The sequence below is a fragment of the Emydura macquarii genome, unplaced genomic scaffold, assembly GCF_026122565.2.
Source record: "Emydura macquarii macquarii isolate MOO-44397 ecotype Brisbane River unplaced genomic scaffold, CSIRO-AGI_Emac_v2 contig_3517, whole genome shotgun sequence".
Taxonomy (NCBI): domain Eukaryota; kingdom Metazoa; phylum Chordata; order Testudines; family Chelidae; genus Emydura; species Emydura macquarii.
The window spans coordinates 4,249,854-4,273,684 of record NW_027133654.1 but is presented as its reverse complement, the minus strand read 5'-3'; the positions used below and the strand labels follow the sequence as shown (position 1 = coordinate 4,273,684).

Sequence of the window (23,831 nt, the reverse complement as noted above, 5' to 3'; positions counted from 1 at the left end):
AGTAGCTATGCCACTCAGCTGCTGCCATCTCTGCTTTATTGACCCACCTGTCTAAAATGCAGTTTCAGCTCCCAGGTTCAGACTTGCGAACCTTCTCCTACCCCTTCCCCGACAACCCATGTCATCTTTGGGGGCCCTCTTGCCCTTTTTGCCTGCAATTGGGGCAAGATCACCACGGACCATTGGGTACTGGGCATTTTCCATCAGTGGTGCTCTAAATTTATTTTGTTCCCTCCTCATCATCCACCCTGCTGTGGCTGTGGAGATCCCTCCCACCGAGATCTCTGACATGAAGCAGATGCTTTTCTCCAAAAGGGTGCCATAGAGCCAGTTCATTTCCGTTACAGGGACTGTGGCTTCTATTTCCCGTACTTCCTCATTTTGAAGAAGGGTGAGAGCCTCCACCCTATGTTGGACCTCCAGCTGCTCAACAGATTTATAAAGAAATTCAAGTTCCAGATGGTGGCTCTTCCCTTAATTATCCCTTCCCTTCCTCGGGGAGCCTCATTTGCTTCTCTCAGTGTGAAAGATCCCTATTTCCACATTGACATTCACCCAGCTCACCGGAAATTTCTCTGTTTTATGGTTGGACACTCCCTTATCAATTCCTCCACTTCGGTATTGCAGCTGCTCCCCAAGTCTTCACAAAAGTCATCGCTGTCATTGTGACCCACCTGCTTCATCTTGGCCACTCGGTATTCCTCTACCTGGATGACTGGCTCCTCTGTTGCACCGTCCGGCAGGCACCTCTTTTCAGTCATCTTGGCCCTTCACAGCCTCCTCGCTGCTCTCAGGATTTGCATCAACGAGGAAAAGTTAGTCCTCATCCTACCCACCAGATCTTTATTGGTGTGCGCCTGGACTCCATCATGGCCTAAGCTTTCCTGCTGGCAGACGGCTTTGCTGCCCTCACTTCTTCTATCCTTACCATCTTGCGTCACACCCACATCTTTATCTGCCGATGTCTTTCCCTCCTTGGCCACATGGTGGCATGTACCTCCATGATGCCCCATGTATGCCTCCACATGTGCCATTCAGATGTGGTTCCTGTCTGTCTGTGAAGACAGACCGGTTGGACAAACCCATCCTGTTTCCCAGAGTCATCCAGGCCTCCCTCACGTGGTGGACTGACCCGTCCAAGGTCCTGGATGGCACCCCTTTTACACCTCCCATCCCCCATGTCACTCTCGCCATGGAAGCCTTCCTTGCTGGGTAGGGTGCCCACCTGAATGGTCATACAGCCCAGGGCCTCTGGACCCCCTGGAGAGGCCAGGATGCATATCAACATCCTGGAATTGCTTGCTGCCCATCTCACCTGTCAGGTGTTCCTCCCCCTCATCCGATCTCGCCACATTCAACTGCTCTCTGACAACATGGCTGCAGTAGTTTATATCAACAAGCAAGGTGGTGCCAAGTCTCCTTCCCTCTGTGTGTAGACTGTCCACCTCTGAAACTGATGTATCAAGCACGGTGTTACGTTCCAGGCTACGTATCTCCCAGGTGCCCACAACTCCCTCGCAGACACTCTCAGCATGGTTCACGCTTCTGCCTGAACCATGAGTGGGAACTGCATGACCCCACCCTATGCTCTGTTTTCTAGAGGTGGGGGCATCCTGTGCTGAGATCTCTTCACAACCAACGAGAACTGCAAACTTCCCCTTTATTATTCCAGGGAGCCATGGAGACGGACTCCTGGAGTGATGCCCTTCTCCTTCCCTGGATTGGCGACCTACGCTATGCCTTTCTTCCCATTCCCCTCCTTCTGTAAGTCCTGCGCAAGATTTGCTCGGACCAAGCAACAGTCATACTTCTATCCCCCTTTTGGCCTCGCCAGTATTCGTTCACGCCTCCTTCGCCTCTCCCCTCATCCCCACTCCGCCTCCGTGCACACCTGGATCTCCTCATGCAGATGTAGGGATGACTCCACCACCCCAGCCTGAGCCCGCTCCACCTCACAGCTTGGTATTTGGATGGAGCTTGCGAGTAGATAGGACATGTTCCATGCCGGTGAGAGTCCTCACGCATATCAGGAGGCAGTCTACCAGGACCCGCTATCAAGCGAAATGGAAACGAAATGGCTGATAGCCACCATTACCCACTGGACTCAGTATCCATCCCTATTCTCCTCAACTACCTTCTCCATCTCAAACTGTTGGGCCTCGCCCACAACTCTGTTCAGGTCCACCAGTGCTTAGTGCCTTTCTCCTTCTGGTGGATGGTTTCTGTCTTCACTCTCAGACCACCATTTGTTTTCTCAAAGGTCTGCTCAGTGCCTTTCCACTTGTGCCCAAGCCAACCCCTTCCTGGGACTTAATGTCATACTCTCTGCCCTGACCAAGCCATTCTTTGAACCCCTCACATGTTTTCTCTCCCACTTCTCAGTGAAGGTAATCTTCTTGATTGCCATCACATTGGCATGAGTTGGCGACCATAATGGCTGATCCCTCACCTCCACACCATTTTCAATCAGGACAAAGTCTCTTTATACCTCCACCCCAAATTCTACTTTGAGGTGGTGTCCGCATTCCACCTGGACCAGTGCATCCACCTCCTGGTCTTCTATCCCAAACCCCCTGCCTCCCACAGATCCAGAATGTTGCACTCTCAATGTCCGCTGTGCACTGGCCTTTTACCTCCACCACACCTGTGTCTTCCACGCTTCACCCAGGATCTTTGTTGCCATTGCTGAATGTTGTCAGGGACAAGCCTTCTCCTTGCAGCGCATCTCCAAATGGATTGCCCGTTGCATCTATGAATGCTACATGCTCTCCCAGATACTTCCACCTCCTGGGGTCACGGCTCACTCCACGTGGGAACATGCCACCACATCTGCCTGCCTCACAGACACGTCATGGCAGGATATTTGCCAAGCAGCCACATGGAGCTCCATCTGCACCTTTACCTCTCATTACATCATTGCCCTGCAGCAGCAGCGGGTGCGCCGTCAGTTGTACCATCTTGCAGACTGTCGCTTCTCACAAATACTTGCGTCCACCTCTATGCTGATCACTGCTCGCTACTCACCCACATTTGGAATCCATATAGGGACCATTGCTCAAAAAAGAGAGGTTACTTACCTGTAACTGAGGTTTTTTAGAGATGTTTGGTCCTTATTAGATTCCAGTATCTGCAACCTGTCCCCTCTGGTACGGACTATGCTGCTTAGTTATAAGAGGGAACTGGAGTGGCATTGAATTGCATGACCTCTTACAACTTCGGTTGCAGACACGAGGACGCATGACGCATGTGTGGGTCAATGCACACTGCTACACAATTGTTTTGGGGCATGGCTCATGTGTACCCATGTTTGAAATCTAAATAGGGACCACACTCTTGAAGAACCTCCAGTTGCAGGTAAGTAACCTCCTCTTCCTCTGCCAGCTGCTGCTTCATATTTTGCTACACATCCTGTCTACCTCCACATGTACCCACTGCTACTTATCCTTACACCCATTGCCACCTTCTGTTCCCTAGATATACCTCTGGCTTGCATACTTCTGCTGTCTTCCGTGCTTCTCCAGTATTTTCCTCATCCCCTACCTTTCTGCTCTGTTTTTTCCTATTCTCCCCCACCCCAGAAGATCTGTCTGACCCTCTCTAGGTGATGCTGCTTTCTCCAGTCATTCTCTGCCACTTCTTTCTTTTCCCCTGTGTGAACTTTCACTACCCATCTTTCTTGCTACTCCCCATCTGTTTTTTCCCTTCACCCCTAAATATTTAAGAAAATACCAGGGTGAGAGGGTGAGTTGATTTTGATTATGCTGCTGTGGTCATTTTCAGTTTGTTTTTAGAGGTGGATTGTCTCAGTTTGTCTACTAATGAGGACCTAGTTTCTGATTTGGGTCCTAATCCAGCGAAAATCTCATTCGGATTCTGAGCTGTTTTATTGCCAAAATGAAGTGATTGACTTGCATTTTTTATGTTTTTTTTATATTTTTCATATTTGTCCAGTATAGCTATAGGTACCCATCCAGTGCTCTAGACCTATACTGTAAATTATAATACAACTTCAATGTCCCTTAATATAGCCTGAGGAAAAAATGGGTTTTGCAACATGCCTGGAAGGTTAACAAATCTGGCTTCTGATGAACCAGTGGGGAAGAGGTGCATGTTCAAAATTGTGGGCCCCTCATGGATAACACCCTGCCAGCAGTCCTTCTCATTTATATTGAGGACTTTAGTTCAAATGTCTCTGCTGGTCTCAAACATAATATTGGGAGAGGGTAACTAGGTCCCAAACCATTTAAGACTTCATAGATTAAAATCCACATCTTGAATTCCACCTAGAAGCTTATTGGGAGCCAAAGCAGATCCTGAAGCAGTGGCCTAATGTGCTCTAAAAAATGTAACTCTACTTAATAAGTGGGTCATGGCATTTTGCATTAGCTTCAGCTTCTGTATGGTTCCAGGACGTAGCCTCTTTATAGTGCACATCACAGCGATCTAATCTCACAGTAACAAAAGCATGTTACTACTGTAGCGAGTCCTCTTACATATTTCATTTCCATAAATTTCAGTAAAGATTTGATCGTTTTTATTGAACAATACACAGCTGTTGGAATTAGCACAACGATATAACATGGACTGATCATAGACTTGGTTACATAAAGTAACCAGATGGCTCGATACCTAAATGTCTAGAACAGGGTAATGGAGCAGCAGAGTTTGTCTGTATCTAGGACACAGAAAATGCTTATCAAGGATTGGTAGATTAGACAATTCTTGTTAAATAGATCGGCAAAGTTAGTTATACTCAGTTTTTTCTAAAGAAGTGATTAATTAACAAATTAACTAATTAACAAATCAGGAAGAAATTGTTTGTTTGTGATATTGGGCAGACAATTTTTTTTCTGAAGAAATGTTTCTTAGCCTATCATTGTGGTTTCTTAAATTAAATTCCCCCTAGCTGTTTACAGCTCTTATTCATTATAAGTTTGTGCAGCTCACTTTTCTTCCTGTGCTGCATTTCAGTAACTCTTCTCTCATAATACTAAACTTGAGCTACCTTTGGAAATGATATACAACACAATATACCACCGCTGTCAGCCAGTTACATTCATCCAACCTTATCAGAGTCTCCAGGTTTTTCTAGCACCAGGGTTCACAGAATCAAATTTGTACTTAAAATGTAGCAGAAAATGTGACAAAGAAATCTAGGTGCTATTTTGTTGTGGGTATTGCTTTCAAAAAAGGAGTTCTCCCTTGATAAATATAATTCTTCAAATCTTTCTTTATATATAATGGTTCTACATGAACTTTGCTTTTTTGAAAGTGTAAAATTAATCCATATTCAGACACTGATGTCATAAAATGAATCAGAGTTGCAATGGTTTGAACTGGCTGGGCTGCAAAACTTGATACAGGTAAACATACACATTTGTTAGTCACTATATACAGTTTTAAACTGTAAAGCAGTTTGAACATTCACTCATTTGTTTCAAAAGTGATTTGTATTTGATTTGTGCTAGAATACTGTAAAATGAGTCGAGATTTTTGTCTTTGTTAGTACAAATATTCTCTAAAACTTAATAGTCAAAGTCCTGTGTACTCGGTGACACAAGGGATCTAATTTGTCTGGCAAGATCCTTTAATTTTGCTGACAATCTGGTGCAGCAGACTAGAAATTCTGCAGCAATTTCAGATAAATTAAAAATTGAGGTTCTATTGAATTAAATAAGAAAATGAATAACATAATCAGTGCGCAGTAGTCAATGTCTATTCTGATAGTCTATTTAATTTTCAACTGTCCTCACTTTTTCAGATTTCAGTTTACTGCAGATTTTTGTTCTGAAAACATAACTGTAACATTTAAGTTGTCAAAGAAAGCTGGAGGTTTTGTCAACTGAGAGAGCACCACTGGTTGGGGTTTTGGCATCCAAGGAAGCCTGGGAAGGGTGTAGGATTGTGGGATAAACACATTAGTTGGATGTTTCTACTAAAATGTTTAATATTTTATTACAATCCTTAAGTTTCAGAATTAGCACATGAATAAGATTAAGGCAATTCATATAATTGATTCAGGCTGTTTGTAGAGATAGGAAAACATTGTTATGTCCGTTAATGGTTTTTAAGGTTTTCTTCACACCCAGGAGGGTCTCAAACAATTTTTTTTCTTTATAAAGAAAGTTCTTTGAATGGTGGCAAACATGTATTCCACTCAGTTGTGGGTGTGTGTACGCCCAGTGCACCAAAGCCAGAGAACTTTACTTAGCAATAACCATAGGGACAGCACTTGTACCCTCTGGCCCCGGAGTACCTTCTCAGGCTATTTAGGGCAGCATTATACCGACCCCCCTCAGTTCATTCTTACCCCCCGTGGCTTGAGTCACTGTGTTCTGTGTGGTGTTTACATCATGCTTCTTTCTGTCCAGTGTTTCTGAAGGAGTTGTGTATAGTTAGTTTAGTTGTACCCTTAGGTTTTTGTAGCCTAATCTATAGATTATATTGATTACTTAAGAATCCCCAGTTATCACTTTGATGGTTGACAGGTTCTTGTCCCAAGATCAGGCCCAGTATTTTATGTAGTTGGGAACCTTGATGTGCACAGCTACAACACTCACACTATAGGAACTCTTCTGTATTTACAAATCTTATTAATTTGGCACAGTCACAAACACCCCAGCTCAGTAAGGTTGATAGACATACTATAGAACGTACATCTGCACATCCATATACTCTCACCATCTGTTGTTGAATAACCTGATATGTTCGCCATTATCACCTTCATCACCAGTGGCCATCGTTCTGGCACTTCCCAAGGACTACATCTCCTTCTCCTGCTGCCCAAAGGTTGGAATACAACTTTTATTATAGGATACGTTTATGCCACTATGTTTGATGCATATTCAGTAAGGGATTTTCCCCTTTTCCTTATTTGTATTTCCTCACCTTACTAATGTTGGAGTGTCCTCCTTTAGGTTAGTACATTGGGGCCCCACTGAACTCTGAGTTGAGGGCATTTCTACCAAATTAATGATTTTTGTCATCTGTGTGTGTTTCTCTGCTCTCACCCTTCAACTATGATCCAGGCATGCTTGACGTTAGCTCATATAGCTGCATGCACTTACGTGCAAGATTGTCTTTGTCCTCTTTACAATTGGTTGAGACTGATGTATCTCCCAAGTTGGTGGTTGCTGGACAGTTTGGTGCCGATACTATTGCCCATCCTGGACTTCATAGAGTGGTGGACAGATCAGGCCAGTATTTCCAAGGGTGTCGTCTTTGCTTGTTGTCATCCATCCGGGACCATATTTGTTGTTTACATAATAGGTTGGGAAGACTATTTAGGGGGAGTGAAGGTTCAAGGTTTGTGGAGAGAGCAGGAAGTATTGCTTCATATCAACATCCTGGAGCTTTGAGTTGTTTGCAGTGCATGCAGGGCATTTTGAGTAGAGCTCAAGGTCACAGAGATTCATGTGATCACCACCACCACAGTGTATTACGTGAAGAAGCAGGGAGGAACCCTCTGCATCTGGTTTTGTCAGGAGGTGATAAAGTTTTGGTGGTTCTGCATGAAAAAGAACATCATTCCCACAGCAGCTCATTCATTGACCTGTTTGCTGTGAAGGACAAGTAAAAGTGCCATCAGTTTTGCTATGGAGGGGGTCTCAGTCTAGGTTTCTTAACTGATGAGTTTCGTCTGAACTGGGGATTGGTACTGAGGCATGTTTTTTCCCCTCGATCCCATCATTCCTAAGGTTATGCTCAAACTGAGGATGTATCATGTCAGACTGATTCTCATTGCACCAACTTGTCCACGACAATGCTGGTTGTCCGACCTCAGACTTTTTGTTCATTTGCCCATTCCTCTTCCTTGCTGTCCTGATCTACTGACTCAGTAGAATGGTCACATTTTGCATCCATTGCCAAAGCAGTCTGCACCTCACAGCATGGATGCTGCTTGGCTGATAAGGAAGAGAAGCATTGTTCTGAATCTGTTTGACAGGATATACTTAATAGCCTAGTAGAAGGCTTTCTACTAAGTGGAAATAGTTTTTCAATTTGATCCCTAGCCTGAGGAATTCCAATCAATGCATGCCTGCATTCAGGACATTTTGGAGTACCTGTTCCACAGTCAGTCTTCTGGTCTGTCAATACATTGAGGGCCCACTTGGTGGTGATTTTGGTGTTTCATTTTCAGTCCAAGGGAAATCAGTTTTCTTGAACTGGGAAGGATCAGTCATCTTTTTCCACTGATGAAGGAAGTGATCCCTCATTAGGGACTTAACACTGTTGGCTGTCCTAACAGGTCCTCAGTTTGAGCTCTTTGCAACTTGTTCTCTGTCTCTCCTCTACCAAAACAGTGTTTCTTGTGGACATAACTTACATGAGGAGCGTTTGTGAGCTGTGGGCCCTAATGGTAGACCTTCCGTATGCCCAGTTTTTCAAAGAAAGGGTGGATTTGAGGCCTCATTTCTCTAAAGTGGTGTCACAATTTCATCTTAGCCAGACAATATATTTAATTGTGTTTTTTCCCAAGCCTCATTCAAATGCAGACGAACAGTGTCTTCTTTCCTTGGATATGAGAAGATGCTTAGTGTTTTATTTTGAAAGAACTGAGCATTTTTTGTTTTCTTTGCAGATCAGCTGAAGGGTCGAGCATTCTCTGCACAAATGATTTCCAGGTGGATAGCATTCTGTTTCAGTGGCATACGGGATAGTTTTGACTTCACCTCCACAAAGGTTACCAGTTCATTCAGTAGGGGCCCAACCACCTCAATTGCATTTCTCAGTGACATTTTGATATTGGACATTTTGCAGAGCTGCTGCATGGTCTTCCATATGTACTTCTACCAAGCATTATGCTATTATGACTGCATCTAGATCAGGTGCAAATTTTGGGAAGGCAGTTCTGCGGTTGTTCTTTAAGTAGTCTCCCAGCCCTTCTGACTGATGCCATTTGTGAGTCACCTGAGTGGAATACACGTCTACAACCACTTGAAGAAGAAAAGATGGTTCTCTACCTTTACAGTAACTGTTGTTCTTCGAGATGTGGAAGCAGATGTGTATTCCACGACCCACTCTCCATCCCCTCTGCATTGGAGTCTCAACTCTCGATATTCAATGTAAAGGAACTCGGGGTTGGGGTGGCACTGCCCTTTATTAGCCAGGGGAGGTACCAGAGGGTGCAAATGGTGTCACTAAGGAAACTGATAAGCAAAGTTCTCTGGCTCTGGTGTGCTGGGCATGTGCAAGCCTGTGTAGAATACAGTAATACACGTGCACCCACATGTCGAAGAACAGTTACCATACATGTAGGTAACTGTTGTCTTTGGTTCTGGGACACGATATTTCAGCAAGGAATATTACAGCTATTTGTGGAATACACAAAGCCCTGACCGTTATGATCATTTTATATGTACCTGACATGGATAATACTTTTAGTTATGATTCTTTTAAAAATTACATTAATTTTAAGAATACCCAGAAATAACCCATTTCTATGGATAGAGTTCATTTGTGTTTTTCTAGAGATTAAGATTTTTTTAAGGAGTGGAGTTAAGAATTTAGTTCTCATGTGCTGTTGTAATCTCCTCACATTGGGACAAGTGCTGCCAATAACAGCTACTCGTCAGAGTTGGAAATTATACTGACTTCTGTTGATTGTAGTAAGGGGGGAGATGCTGACACGTCACAACTGCATAATTCCAACTAGTAATAGAATAATAATTCCATATTCTTTCTAATATTACTCAAAGTACAAACCTTTTAAAAAGTACTCTGAGAACAGGAAACTATAACCAGAAGATTGACTACTGTTCTGTTTCCTCCTTTTTTTGTACACATCCTCTCTGTCTCTTCCCACCCTTCAGTCACCCTACAGGGGGATCCTTTATCCGCCCAAACAAGGCAAATTTTGGAGTGGATTTTCTTACTGCAGTAAAGAACCGCTATGGATTGAATGATGAGCAAGATGTTGAATGTGAGAAAGAGAATGCATTAGTCATTGGAAAGAAGACTGTGGAACTTGTTGGTTTTGACTCTGTTATAGAGCAACAAAGGCAAGTGTAATTTATATCTGTAAATCTGACTTATATTATGGAGGTATTGATTCCATAGTTTAAGGGTGAATTGTTTTGTCCTTTAAATCAGGAATTCAGCTTCTTTGTTATGTATGAGAACTTGCGTAGCTGCCTCAAAATACAGCACTTAATCTTTGTGTGTAGATTTTTTCCCCTGAGAATTTACAAGTAAATCTGCTAATTAGTTGAATTAAAACTAATAAAAATATGTCCTTTAAGGTACATAGCACCTAGTGTCAGATTTTTTTTGCCCTTAATAGTCTCAGTAACAGTATAACACAGACTCATGAAACTTTCCAAAAAGTTAAAACTTACTTAAGTCTTGTGCATAGGCTACATTTGAATAATTAATATTTTTTCCTCCTGTAATTTTTCATAACTGAAAATTTAATCCAGTCTGGATCCACAAATACTATTTGTCTGAGTTAAGGTTTCTGCCAAGAGAAACTTTCCATTATGGAGAATAATGAGGGAGAAATGGTCATTAAACCTAAAAATAATAATCTACATGTAGCTAGTGCACAAAATTTTAGGAAGTTTACTATTTGGAAAGTTGAAAGGTCTGTAATGCTCAAACCATTAAGATTGGCTTGGGTGCCCTAATTGTGTATTTCCAAAGTTTAACCATAACTCTGAATTTTCTGGGTTGATGATACTTGATTTTGGGATAATCGGAACATGCCTAATAACGTATTTTACCCTACATTACTGATACGCCTTCTCAGCATTAACTCTGTTTTAATAGGGTTTTTTTGGTTTGGGAATTATAACCATGATTCTGTATTAAATATACAGAGACTCCAGGGATTGCATGACTTGAGCAAGTAGCAGAGCCTTTTTGGGCGTGTGTATATATATATATATATATATATATATATATATATATATATATATATAATTTTTTTTTTTAATTATGAGAGTAATCTCTTCATTAAACATTTATCTCTTTTGCTTTTTGGGGAAACTTTTTTTTGGAGGGAGACAGCAGGATTTAAACGTTTGTCTAATAGTGTGAACTCAAACTCAACAACATTGTGATTGAGGGTATAAAAAACAGAAAGTGAAATGATCTGGAGACAGAAGCTGAGACTCATTAGTTTCACTGTTCTAGTTGAATTAAATGCCAAAAAAAAAAAAAAAGATGAATAGTAAATTAGTTGTGTAAAACTCTTCAAGTTTAGCTAATATGTTAGGAACACGAGCCAGGAGTTTTTGTAATGGCTATTTTGACCATGTTACTTTTTAAAATTATACATCCGAAGGGGAAGAATTTGACCACACTAACATCTTTACTATATGCATGTATTGTGCATCTCATAAGAATGGCTATACCAGGTCAGATCAATGGTCCACCTAGCCCAGTATCCTGTCTTCCAACTGTGGCTAATGCCAGGTGCTTCAGAAGGAGTGAACAACATAATCATAAAGTGATGCACCCGTCACCCATTCCCAGCTTCTGGCAACGAAGACTAGGGACATTTCAGAGCATGGTTTCGCATCCCTACTCATCCTAGCTAATAGCCATTGATGGACCTATCCTCCATGAACTTATCTAGTTCTTTTTGAACCCTGTTATAGACTTGGCCTTCACAACATCCTCTGGCAAAGAGTTCCACAGGTTGACTCTGCATTGTGTGAAAAAATACTTCCTTTTGTTCATTTTAAAACTGCTGCCTATAAATTTCATTTGATGACCCATAATTCTTGTGTTATGAGAAAGAGTAAATATTACTTCCTTATTTACTTTCTCCACACCAGTCATGATTTTATAGACTCCTGTCATGTCCCCCCTTAGTCGTCTCTCTTCCAAGCTGATCAGTTCCAGTCTTATTAATCTCTCCTCATATGGAAGCTGTTCCATGCCCATAATCATTTAAGTTGCCCTTTTCTGTACCTTTTCCAATTCCAATATATCGTTTTGAGATGGGGTGACCAGATCTGCATGCAGTATTCAAGATGTGGGCGTACCATGGATTTATAAAAAGGCAATACAATATCTTCTGTTTTATCTATCCCTTTCCTAATGATTTCTGCACGTTGAGTGGTGGATGTTTCCAGAAAACTATCCACAATGACTCCCAAGATCTCTTTCTTGTGTGGTAACAGCTAATTTAGATCCTATCATTTTATATGTATAGTTGGGATTGTTTTCCAATGTGCATTACTTTGCGTTTATCAACATTGAATTTCATCTGACATTTTGTTGCTCAATCACCCAGTTTTGTGAGATCCCTTTGTAATTCTTTGCCAGTAGTAGACCTTATGCAGAATGACAAAAGAACGTTATATTTAATATTGCAGTTTTTCATTTTTATATAAACAAGGCCATAATCACTTTAAAAGCTTTTTGATGTATAAAGGTGTAACTCTCAATTTTTAGTGCTCCTCTGATAAGTGTAATGAGTTATATTTTGCATCAGATGGAGAAATATGTACCTTAATTGGTGACGTTTCTAGTTCACATTAGCATACCACCTCAAGCTGTGATCTTGTCAGATCTCAAAAACTAAGCAGGATTGTAGTTGGACTGGAAGATAGCCAAGAAAACTTATTAATATAGCACCACAATTTGCATTACGTTTTATAGACTAATCAGACATGATCACAGTTCCTAGGTACTCATAGTCTGACTTCACACAGCAAGAGGTAATGACAACCATTTGGGGGCTAGATTAAGGGAATGTAGTTTATCTTGAAATTAACATTTGTCATACACATTAATGGTTCCTTTTAAAATAACTTCATGTTAATGTTTTATGACTGTTGCATCATGTATGATTGGTTAGTGTTTTAATGTCAGCATCACTCAGCTCAGTGGTGACTCTAGTCTGTGAATAAAAAATGATCGGTAGAAAGCCCCAGAGTACCAGTAATGAGGAATTGTCTTCACCTATTCGAAGTAGCTCTTGGCTCTCAAGAAGAGGAGGAGGACGTTAGGTATTTGCTGATGATCGGGTGCAATGTATGGAACAGGCTGTGGGTATGCTTGTATCTCTGTGGAGCTCCAGCAAGTGGGTGGTCTTTATTCAGTAGGTGGCACTCCTTTCCAGCATGCTGCTACTGAGCCAATTTTCCCCCTCCCACAAATGTCGTTACAAGCCATTGAACAGTTGAAAATACCATTTCGTTTGGAAGAGACTTAAAACCAAAGGTACTGATCATTATAATTACTATAATTCCTGTAGTGCTTTTTGCAAGAACCTGGATGTTAACCCTGTGTGTCTTCACCAAATTCCAGATTAGGTTATTGCATTTTGCCTACTTAAATTACTTTGTGCTGTTTAAATTGGATAGGGTCACTTCCTTTGCTGCTTTTACAGATTGTTTTGTAGTGTTGCTGGTAGGCTATTACATGAAAGCATTTCTGTGATTAGATGAAGATGATACCACTATCTGGCAATACAGAGTTTGTATAGTAGTAATTGTAAAAAGGATGAAAGATGTGATGTAATATGTGGGTGCTTTTATACAATATATAATCTGTGCTATTTTTCTCTTTGTATATGAATTAACAACAGTATTTTTTTCATGTAGTCAGCTGAACAAATTGATAGACATCTCAGTGAGAGAATGTGCAGTGAGCCATGCTGGTCAGAAAGAGGAAATCAGCAGAACATGTCCTAGTATCCTTTTCTGAAGGTGTTTTATTATGTGCTACCACTTACATAAATCAAACACACACTTAAGCATTCCAGATGTACTCTGCAAAGATTAAGGCATTAAACTTAGATATTTTCAAAGGTTATTTTCAAATCAATTTAGTCTTTATTAAATTTAGGGGTTTAATTCAGTCTGTCCTCTAACCATGCATGGTATTGAATGCTAGAAATTCCAGATTAATGGGTCCAAGTAGGTTTTTTATTTGTTTTTAATACCAGTTCAGGTAACTATCATATTTTAATCAGAGATTGCAGAAGCTGCACTGGTGGTAGCAATGAAAAAATATAGTGTACATAAGGCCATAAAAACTGCTGCTGTTACTGGAGAAGCACTTTATTCATGGACATCAGTGGTTGTGAATATGTAATGAATAATAATACATTCCATTTCTTACACATTGTGGTTGTTTCCAAAATACCTAGCAAAAGTTATACACAGTCTTAGTAAATGAACAAATAAGAATTGTATATTCTTTACTGTGGATGTAAACATGCTTCTGGATCTGTAGAATTGAGTTGTTTTATAAGTCTTAATGAACTATTTCCGTATGAGATTCCAAGATATAAACTAGGAGTAATTCAGCAGAAGCATCTCTTAGCCCAGATAGACTTATTCTGCTATATTTTGGTTCAAGAACATGATACTTCTAAAATTATACCTCCAGTGTCTGAAAAAACAGGTACAGAATTCTGGTACATTTTTCTTAAAGTGAATTCTCAGATATCAGGAGTATAAATCTATCAAAAAATCTGTTGCCATCCTGGGACACAGTAATAGATATTGCTTGTCAGGTTCAGAATCTGGAAAGTCTTGATCTCAGGTATATATATAAATATTTTTTTGTTTTGTTTTGTTTTTTTTGTTTTGTTTCATAATTGTTCTAAATGGTTTTTTTTTATTTTTTTTTTTTTTTGTTATTTATTGTTTTGTTTGTTTGTTTTTTCTGGATGTGAGGTACCTTCCAGTAGTGTCATATCAAGAAAAGAATAGATCCCCAACAACATTTAGCATATGACTGTGAAACTAAATTCTCCAAAAGTGTTTCGGGTGGACGTTTTTGTCATCCACATGTCTCAAAGCTTTGAGGGAATACTATAAACTTGAAAATCACAATTCTATCTAAAAAATAAGTATATGTTATTGTTACAAATAAAGCCCTTAACTGCTATGTCTGAAAGAAATTCCTAAGATTGTTATGGATTGCTTTTTTTTTGGTTGTTTATTTCCTGTGTATAGTCAATTTAATCATTTTCAAGTATATATTTGGCAAGGGGGAAATAGACTGATTAATACATTCCGTATAAACATCAACAGGGATCTGAAAAACCCTTTAAAATATTCATAGAAAATCTATTTTAAAACAATTCAGAAAAATACTATTTAAGGGGTGCTCTCTTAGAAACTAGAATTTAAAAAAAATCAAGTTGACAGTGTCCCTTTAACTCAGAATGGTGAGAGGGGCTCTATAGAATTTCAAAATTAAAAACATTAAACTACCTTACTGTGATCGTGGTGACAGTTGCATGCCTTATGTGCAGGTGCTCTCTCCTCACTGAGGGAGCTCACTTGGCAGCTACTAAGAATAGCTACTTTTGTTAATTATCTATTTTCATTATTGTTTTTCAAACCTATTTTTCCTTATGTTGTAAAGTTTGATAACTTTCAAAGAGTTTTCCTTTTTTAATGTAAAAAGGCTTTAAAACAAACTTGTTTTCCTTTTGTTGAATTGTTTTTACCTGTCTTGGGACTCTTATTTCCTGGTGCCACTTTTCTTTTTCAGATTGTTCCAGCACATTTGTTCAAGAGTCTGAATTTATCTAGAGCATCGTGTTTTAAGAATATCCATCTAGCACCAAACTGAAGTATCCTAAATGCTTCAGGGGCCCTGGGTTCTCTGGGACCCAGTCTGTACCTGCCCTGAAACAATGCTAGTGATCAGAGACACAAATATAAAGGGAAATATCTGACGTTGTGTCAGCACATTCCAGCTCTGCACGTTACCTTTCTCTTCTGATGGGAATTTTAGAGGCAGCTAAGAGCTGTGTGCAAGGGGAACAGGAAGAAGCCTAAGAAGTAGCTCCGATGGTTCAGGATCTGTGGAATTAATTTCCCAATTGATTTAGGAACATACATAATGTTGGAAGGCAATAACAAATTTCCTCTCAATGGCTTGCCCACTCCTACTTTGTATGGGAAATTCCTAATCATCTCAAAGTGTGAACTCGTGGAGTTTTTCAAGTACTAGCTTTTCTGTGGATTTTTCTGCAGTAGGACATGATGTAACCTGAACTATGGTGTACTTATGCCAGACACCTTTGGAGGAGAATGAGTAATCTGTAAATGTTTTTTTAAAGGTGATTGCTTCACATCTCCTCTGCTGTAGTTGAGATCTCACTTTTGTATGTGTATTTAGGCCTATCTAATTGTTAGAAATAGATCTGAGAGAAATGAGATTGGTGGGGATGAGAGGGTAGGGAACTTTAATGCTCTAGGGACAATCTAATTTTGTATTTGTAATTTTGGCAGAGGAAATGAGAGCCTTGGAGATGTGCCCCTTTTTATATTTTGTATGAATCTAGTAGGTTTTTTTAGATAGTTGCATGCGCATATTGACTGTTGAAGAGGCTGAGACTGGAGCTGTCACTGAAGAGCCTACTCTTAGGAAAACTATTCCCGACAGGACTCCATATTTTCCATAATTTTATGGCCAATTAATTTGCCACAGAACTATGTTGTAAAATTTTAGTTTTCAATTAATTAATTAATTAAATAAATAAATAGGGCATCTCCCTCAAGAGAGAGACTAAGAAAACCTTCCAAATGTGAACTTCATGATGCTTTGTGGTCTTTCAGTTTTTAAGCAGACAGCTTGAAACAGTAACTCAGAGAAAGAGAGCTTTTCTGTTAACCAGAATGGAGTACATTAACTGTGAAACAGTAAGATAAGATGACTATTTAAATGTTAACATTTTAACACTTTGAAGGCTGATCTTTTAAAGTAGAAATATTCAGCTAATGTTATCTGTTATTGGAAGAAATAGGGAGATATTGGGATAAGGGACACGATGGCTGCTGGTTACTGCCATGGTTTGCACGTCTGGGGAACTAGAAGCTCAGGTCCCCTTACTCCCAAATTAAGCCACCTCTTCCTCTATCCGCAAAGGAAAGGAAAGACAAGATGCACTCCCCTAGTACCAAGAAATTCCTGCCTACAAAAAAACCTTCCATACCTTTCTTTGTGTCAAAAGTCACAGCTGTCTCCATAGCAGCATCCAGGGGTACAATTTGTACAATCCAGTTGTGTATCAATACGAAAAACTGAGGCAAACTGAAATTTGACGGACATAAAATAAACTGAATTAAATATCAGAATAAAAAAGGGATGCTGTATTGACTGTTTCTTTTTCATAGTTCAGTTTAAAAAAAAAACCAAAAAACCCAACTTCTAAATTGAAGCTGTTGCAGGTTTTCCAGTTGTTCACAGAATTTAGCACCAGAACGCTGCTGAAAGGAGGGTGCTTTGCTGCAGGATTTAGACCCAGTTTGCTGCAGAGTATACAGCGCCTTGACTAGTATCAGTAGGAATACTAAGAAAACACTGATAATTATTTTTAATTACTGTGTTGTAAAGTTTTTTATCCTTTTGAGTTAAAATCCGGATTTATAGTGTGTCTTCTGGAGTTATTTATGATTCAAATGGATTGTATAAAATGGGTGCTTATGATGACACAAACAGAATTTTTGGATTTATTTGGGCCTTTTGTCAGAAGTTGTCTTTTAAAAAAAAAAAAAAAAAAAAAATGAAAGAAGGTACACAATTGTGGTCTAAACAATTTTGATATGGGGAGGGGAAGAGCAGATTAAAACTAGGGAAGCCTGCCCCCAAATCTCTAAGTGCTTGTCTATATGGGGAGATTTACCTGTGTATCTATACTGGTATTTTATACTGGTATAGCTATGCTGGTATATTTCCCTCTGTAGGCAAGCCTTAGGAAAAAAATGTAAAATCTTTTTTGCGAGGGAAATAGGACCTAGAGTTAGGTTAAGGTCTGATGGTACCATGTATAAGCTCTTTAACGTCAGCATTTTTCTGTGGCTTTGAGTCCTTAAAATCCTTATATTAATGTTCTGGCATATATGCATAATATTTAGTTTTAATTTTTTTAAAAAAAATTTATTAAGGCAAAGTTAAAATAACATTAGCATACTACACTGTACATTACTTAAAGTCTAGCTGCTAACAAAAATATATAAATTTGTCATGCTGTTAAAAATATAGAATCTTTACTAGAACATTAAGTGGGATGGGTCTGGGAATCTATGGTATTTTGTCGTGATAATCTCTCTAAGAATTTCCTCCTAAAACTGCCATTTTAATCTGTTTCTAAAGTTACAGTGTTACGGTGTCAAGGGTAATAGACCCAAAATTTGACTGGTCACTTTTATTTCTGGTAACAAAATAATTCTTTTTTCCTACCTTAATGCTTTTGTTTTTAAACAAAAACAAAAAACCAAAACCTAATCCCAGAACATCCAATGCCGGTAGGCTAGCATGTGTGAGGAACTCAGACTAGCAACAAATATGCATACATGGTGGAGGAAAATAAAATTAGCAAGGAAAGAGTTTGCCCTCAAACTACCAAGGTGTTTTTTTTTAAACAGGTGGGAAAGTATTTAAAATATACAGAATCCTTGACAAAATCTCTCTCTCTCTCTCTCTCTCTCTCTCTCTCTCTCTCTCTCTCTCTTTTTAATGGCATGTAATCCTGTGTTCTTTTTTGTTTTGAAATATGTCATTCTAAATTGGTGATTCAGTTGAGTTAGGTTTGTTTTATGCTGTAGAAGTAAGAACCCATTTATTCTTTTGATACAGTGAAAACAAGATGAAATTTCCATCTGCTTCTCTAACCTGTACGCTTTGTAAATTGAGGGTTCTGGCACTTAATCGAACTGGAGTAACATGGGCTGAGGTAATGAATGTCTTACATTTATAAAGTAAACTGTTTTCATTTGTGTTAGTCATTTGGTTTCATGGGTCAGTAAAAACATAAGGACTTTTACAGTAGATCACACAATTTTCTAAAGTTGAGTCTGATCTGTGTTAGAAAAAAGATATGCCAGTGTAACTAAATGAATCTAAAATTGGTTGTTACATGGCATGAAGCCCGAATGCAGATGCACTTAAACCAGGTTAAGCCTCACTTAAACTAGTACATTTCTATATTAAATAGGTTTATCTTAAGTGAAGTTTAACCTGGTTTAAATGTCTCTACATTAGAGATGTGTGCTAGTGTAAATTGATCTTCAGTTTAAATTATACTAATGCAACTTTTCTAATATAGATCAGCCCTAAAACAAAATTTAAAAAGTCAGTATTCAAAAAGCATTTTTAAGTTACTTTTATGGGACTGAGCCACTTTGATATAACCATATTGAGATTCCTTATGAAATGTAGTTCTGGCATCACTTTGCATAGTAGATGTTTTAATATGCTTGTGTTTATAAAGGAGCTGATAAATATCCAGTAGTATAATAGAACCTATTTCTATGAGCTCAGATACAACATAGGAAAATGAAAATCTGAGTTGTTTCCATGCATGGAAATGTGCAAATGACTTTTCCAATTAGTGATCTTCCTCTTATGTCTTGTATACACTAGGAAGATGACCTGTTGCTGAGGAGGGATGTTGGCAGTGGGCTTTTTTCCTAGTTTAAGCCTGGCCTAAGTGTCCCATTGTCAGTACACTGTTACATATCTTGTAAATCACCCACCCCTCAATCCCTTATTTGGATTGTTCAGAGTCTTGCCCTCCCTTTGTCATCTGCACTCAACTCTGAAGACTGCTGAACCTTTAGATTTTCAATTAAGCTATAATAGACTGAGTATATAGCTCAAAACTTAGATTTGTTAGGGGACATTTACAAAGTATTCTTGAGTGCAGTGCAAGGGCTGGAGGGGAGGTAAGGTGGCATTTGTTTTTATTAACGTTCATCCACCATATTCAGTAACCCTTTGGTCGTGTCTATGGTAGGACTGTTGCTTCTAACATTTCAGCTTCTATGGTTGTAACGGTGTGAGTGCTGGAGTAGATTGGGGCCTGAGGTGGCTGCAGGCATTTTAATTGCCATGACATCTAACTCTTCTCAGAGCAAGTCTGTGTATCGGAGAGCTTATAACACTGGCATCTGCTAGCACTTCATCTACATCTGTTCCCACTAATGGGTCTGAAATGGTGGTAGCAATGGTGGGGACTTCTAGTGCAAAAAAAAACCTATCCTCATGAGAACTAAGTCTTTATGGGTGGCTGAGTTTCAAAGAGAAGCCCCAGGTCAGCAAGAGCAGTTTAAAATTGTCTTGCTTTTGCCTAGAGGCTCCTCAACAGCTCACTAGAGGTGGAAAAGCCATTTTCAGATCTAAACTCTTCTTTATACACCTACACTGGCAGCCTAATACAGTGCCATTCTAGATGTTTAAATATAAACCTACACTTGAAAGTAGCTTTTTCACCTGTGGAGGACTGATGAGCTGGGCAGCCAAATGAGGGGGAAAAGAGGTGGATTTAAACTGATCCCAAGGACCTGGCTGCTGGTTTCATCAGTGCTTTGTGGCTGAACTACATTAAAATGTTGCAAAAATGACATTAGGAGTTACTTTGAAAATTCAGCTTATGTTTTGGTATAGAAAGTAAAGATTGGCCATGACCCAGGTAGCCAGGAAATACTGCAGCTAACAAGTGGGGTCTCGGAAAATATGAAGAAAGGTATGAAAATGCCAGAACGTTTTTATTCAACATGAAAATATTTTTTTTTTACTATCTACATACTGTAAGGAAGCTTTAAAAGCAATAGACAAAGGGGTTTATCATCTTTTTCTACTTTCTTATTCTTGCATTTTGAACTGTTTTTGAAGGATGCACTTCATAAAACATTGTTCTAAGCATATGGAACTTCAAATACCCATATTCTGATAGTATCAATGCAATCTAGGTCAAGTCTTATTGGTCCATTAAATATACAACTTTGTGTCTGAATACATCTGAGGCTTATATTAGCCTGTCATTAAATATTTATCTCCAAATGCTGGTATTTTTCAATCAGCACTTGTTTGAAACACAACATATAATCTCCAGACAAATAGTTATATTTATAAATAGATATCCCTGAAATGCAAACAGCATGAGTATGTTTGAAAGTCAGGAGATTCATAGCTGGGCTCCACAAACAACTTAACACTGACTACATATTTCTGTCTCCCATTGGCTATGTTATGGTTTGATGGGAGTCCTGGATTATAAAAACAGAAAGGACCATTGTGATCAAATTCGATTAAGACATTATAAATATGTGACAAAAGCCAACTGAATAATTGATGTTTTTCATTTGGTGACTGAACTGAAAAAATTCAAAGGCCTGAAGCACGGGCAAGTTTTTCTTGCTAAAATAACTTTTTTCCAGTCAGATAATGTTTTGTTTAGTTTGACCTGAAACTAATCTTTTTTGTTTGTCTGTTTTGTTTAAATAAATCTAGCTATATTTCTAAACAAAATGCCTTTTTGAAACAAAAAGATGAATTTTTTTTTAAATGTCAAAATTAAACTTTTCAACTTAAAATTATAGTTTTCTTCTCAAACCCTCCCCCCCCCCCACTTCATTTTTTGACAAATAAGCTATTAGTCCAAAAAAATTTCCCAGTTTTATATATCTGATTTGTCATAATTGGTGTATATTTTGGAGAGTAGATGAGCTAATATGGTCTCTGTCTCATAGTGGCAGTGGGACAGTGTTGTATTAGAGGGGGAAAGTGGCACAATATTGGTATTTCTTATCATTTAGGAATTGGAGGACGAGCTGTGTTTGTGCTGGTATCTTACATGTGATGTATAACTACACTCTGATAGTCAGTGGCTGTTTGGGCATGAACAACCTTAGCCAAAAATAATGTAACTGATGTTGACAAAACTCTAAGACTTCTAATTCTATATATCTTTACAGTATGTATAATAAGATGTAGTTGAGGTTTTGTAGTCCGTGTTGGAAATGTGGATGGAGGTTAGGCTAAAAAGGATTTTTCGTGGCTAGGCATAGGTGGTCATTGTTAGATGGAGTCAGATAAGTTTATTTGTGGAACCTTAAAATTGAATGTCCAGATCTTTAAATGCTTATGTTTTTATAACTACAAAGTTCTAATAAAGTTGTCTTAACAGTTACCTGGACAACATTCATTCATCCTAAAGTTATTTCCACTGGTAATTTCCATAGTTTTTATAGGTGCTTTTTAAAAAACAGGTGAACTTGATGTAGCTGATTAATCTTTATCAGAATAAAATATATTTTTGCAATAATTATATATTTAAATAATAATAAAAAAAAAAAACATTTGACTCAAACACTCTTTCAGTTGAGTTTGTAGGTTCCTTGACTAGAGTTTGTCACTTTGTTGACAGAACTTACAAACACCACATGATGTGCTGGCTGGCTACAGTCCTTGAACCCTTACACAATGTACTAATTTTGCTGGTACAGCTATTTGCCAATAAAGCTTCGAAAATCTACCAGACCTCTGCCAAAGTTTATAAAGTCCATTAATCTGAAAGGAAAGTTCAGAGGTTCAGTAATCCTTAGTGACAGACTAAATTGTCAACCTGCCCTTATTGGAAATAGTGCTGTGCATTTGGTCTCATCCAGGAAGTTTCTAGGCTAAGCCCATTTGACATGGAGCTACAGAAAAAATAGACTTTTCAAAATTCTATAGCTTAGAAAAAGCCTTGTTTGGCTAACCCTTAGTTTTCCCAAGTTCTTGATTCTAGAAACCAATGTGAAAATCTAAGTGGAAAATGGTGGTTCAACGAGTGAGGGAAGGTGGGGTGACACTCTATTGTAAGGTTACAATGTAAATGGCAATGTTGTCAGTTTCCCTGAAGCCTTGTCTTTTTGAAATATGAATCCCAGTCCCATATTTCAGTGAGTCCTGTGGTTATGTGGAGTGCTATTAACTTCCATCTGTACTAGTGGATGAGATACAGGATCAGGGCTATAGTTACTACTGAATAGAAAGGATTAATGAAATAAATAGTATTCCAGATTGCTTATTTGACATAGTTATGACTTATGTTGAATGTGTTCTAAGTAAAACTTACATGATGCACAGATTCTAGCGTATGTACAGTTATACTACTATACTAAATTAAGTTTTCCTATTAGGTTCTTCTGTGTGCTCCAGGGTGGCCAGCAGTTGAAGAATTGTACCTTACTTCTAATGATATTACAGTTTTAGAAAGGTATGAGGTTTAGCTTTAACTGCTAGTCAGCCTTTTGTGATTAATATACTGTATGCATAAAGTTATATGACATGTCTGATAAAAATAAAACTAAATTCCAGTAGTGGGTTAAATTACTATTACCATAATCTTGCAGAAGTGATTTTAACATACTGTGTGATTTGAAACACTTGTGTGAACACATTGATTTTATTATATAATTGTGTGTAGATGAGTATAAATATTTTAAAACCATTTAAAAACCTAATTGCATTTTTTTAATGCTACAGACCCATTAACGTTCTTCAGACCTTGAAATTGTTAGACCTTTCAAACAACCAATTAATAGATGGAAATCAACTGCAGCTAATAGCATATCTCCCCAGGTAACTGTTAAAGAACTTTACTGTAAATTCTTTGTCATGCTCTGTAAATTAATTCACATACGGTTTGTGGTTTGAAGCACAATATTATTGCCTTGCTAGTGAAGGTTACACAATTTTTAAAATGAAGGGTTTTTTGCTCTTTTTGTGGAGAGTATCTGAACTATTTAACATAATCTGGGGAAGGATTTAATTTTATTTTAAAGCTTAATTAAAGCATATTTTTATTACAGATATTTATGGAATTAAAGTGGTTTTTATTTTTTACAACAGTTTTTAAGTTCAGCTATTGCCAGTATAGGGCCACATTCTGGAGAACACATTTTCCAGGACAACTAGCTTTTAGAACCTCTATGGGTTTTCTATGATACGGAGTGTTGGAGATTGCTCCTGATTTAGAGGGGCAATTCTTTGATAGTGGATACATAATGCTAGTTGTTATTAAATGCATTAAATAACTGCATATGACCCTCCCTTCCCATATGTCAGTCTGATTCTGGAGAATGATG

General features: G+C 38.6%; 1 protein-coding gene across 2 annotated transcripts in view; it reads left to right on the top strand.

The window, feature by feature from the left end:
* The window catches only part of TBCE (tubulin folding cofactor E), a 49,051-nt gene that overhangs the window by 15,045 nt on the left and 10,175 nt on the right, over positions 1-23,831 (top strand). Inside the window, exons 3-9 of one of the 2 annotated variants that reach the window (XM_067535755.1) lie at positions 8,582-8,624; positions 9,813-10,001; positions 13,557-13,645; positions 14,403-14,502; positions 18,556-18,652; positions 22,884-22,960; positions 23,230-23,325. In XM_067535755.1, coding sequence (XP_067391856.1) covers positions 8,582-8,624; positions 9,813-10,001; positions 13,557-13,645; positions 14,403-14,502; positions 18,556-18,652; positions 22,884-22,960; positions 23,230-23,325 — 691 coding nt within the window. The remainder of the gene's footprint in view (positions 1-8,581; positions 8,625-9,812; positions 10,002-13,556; positions 13,646-14,402; positions 14,503-18,555; positions 18,653-22,883; positions 22,961-23,229; positions 23,326-23,831) is intronic. The other variant, XM_067535754.1, reaches the window with a different exon arrangement.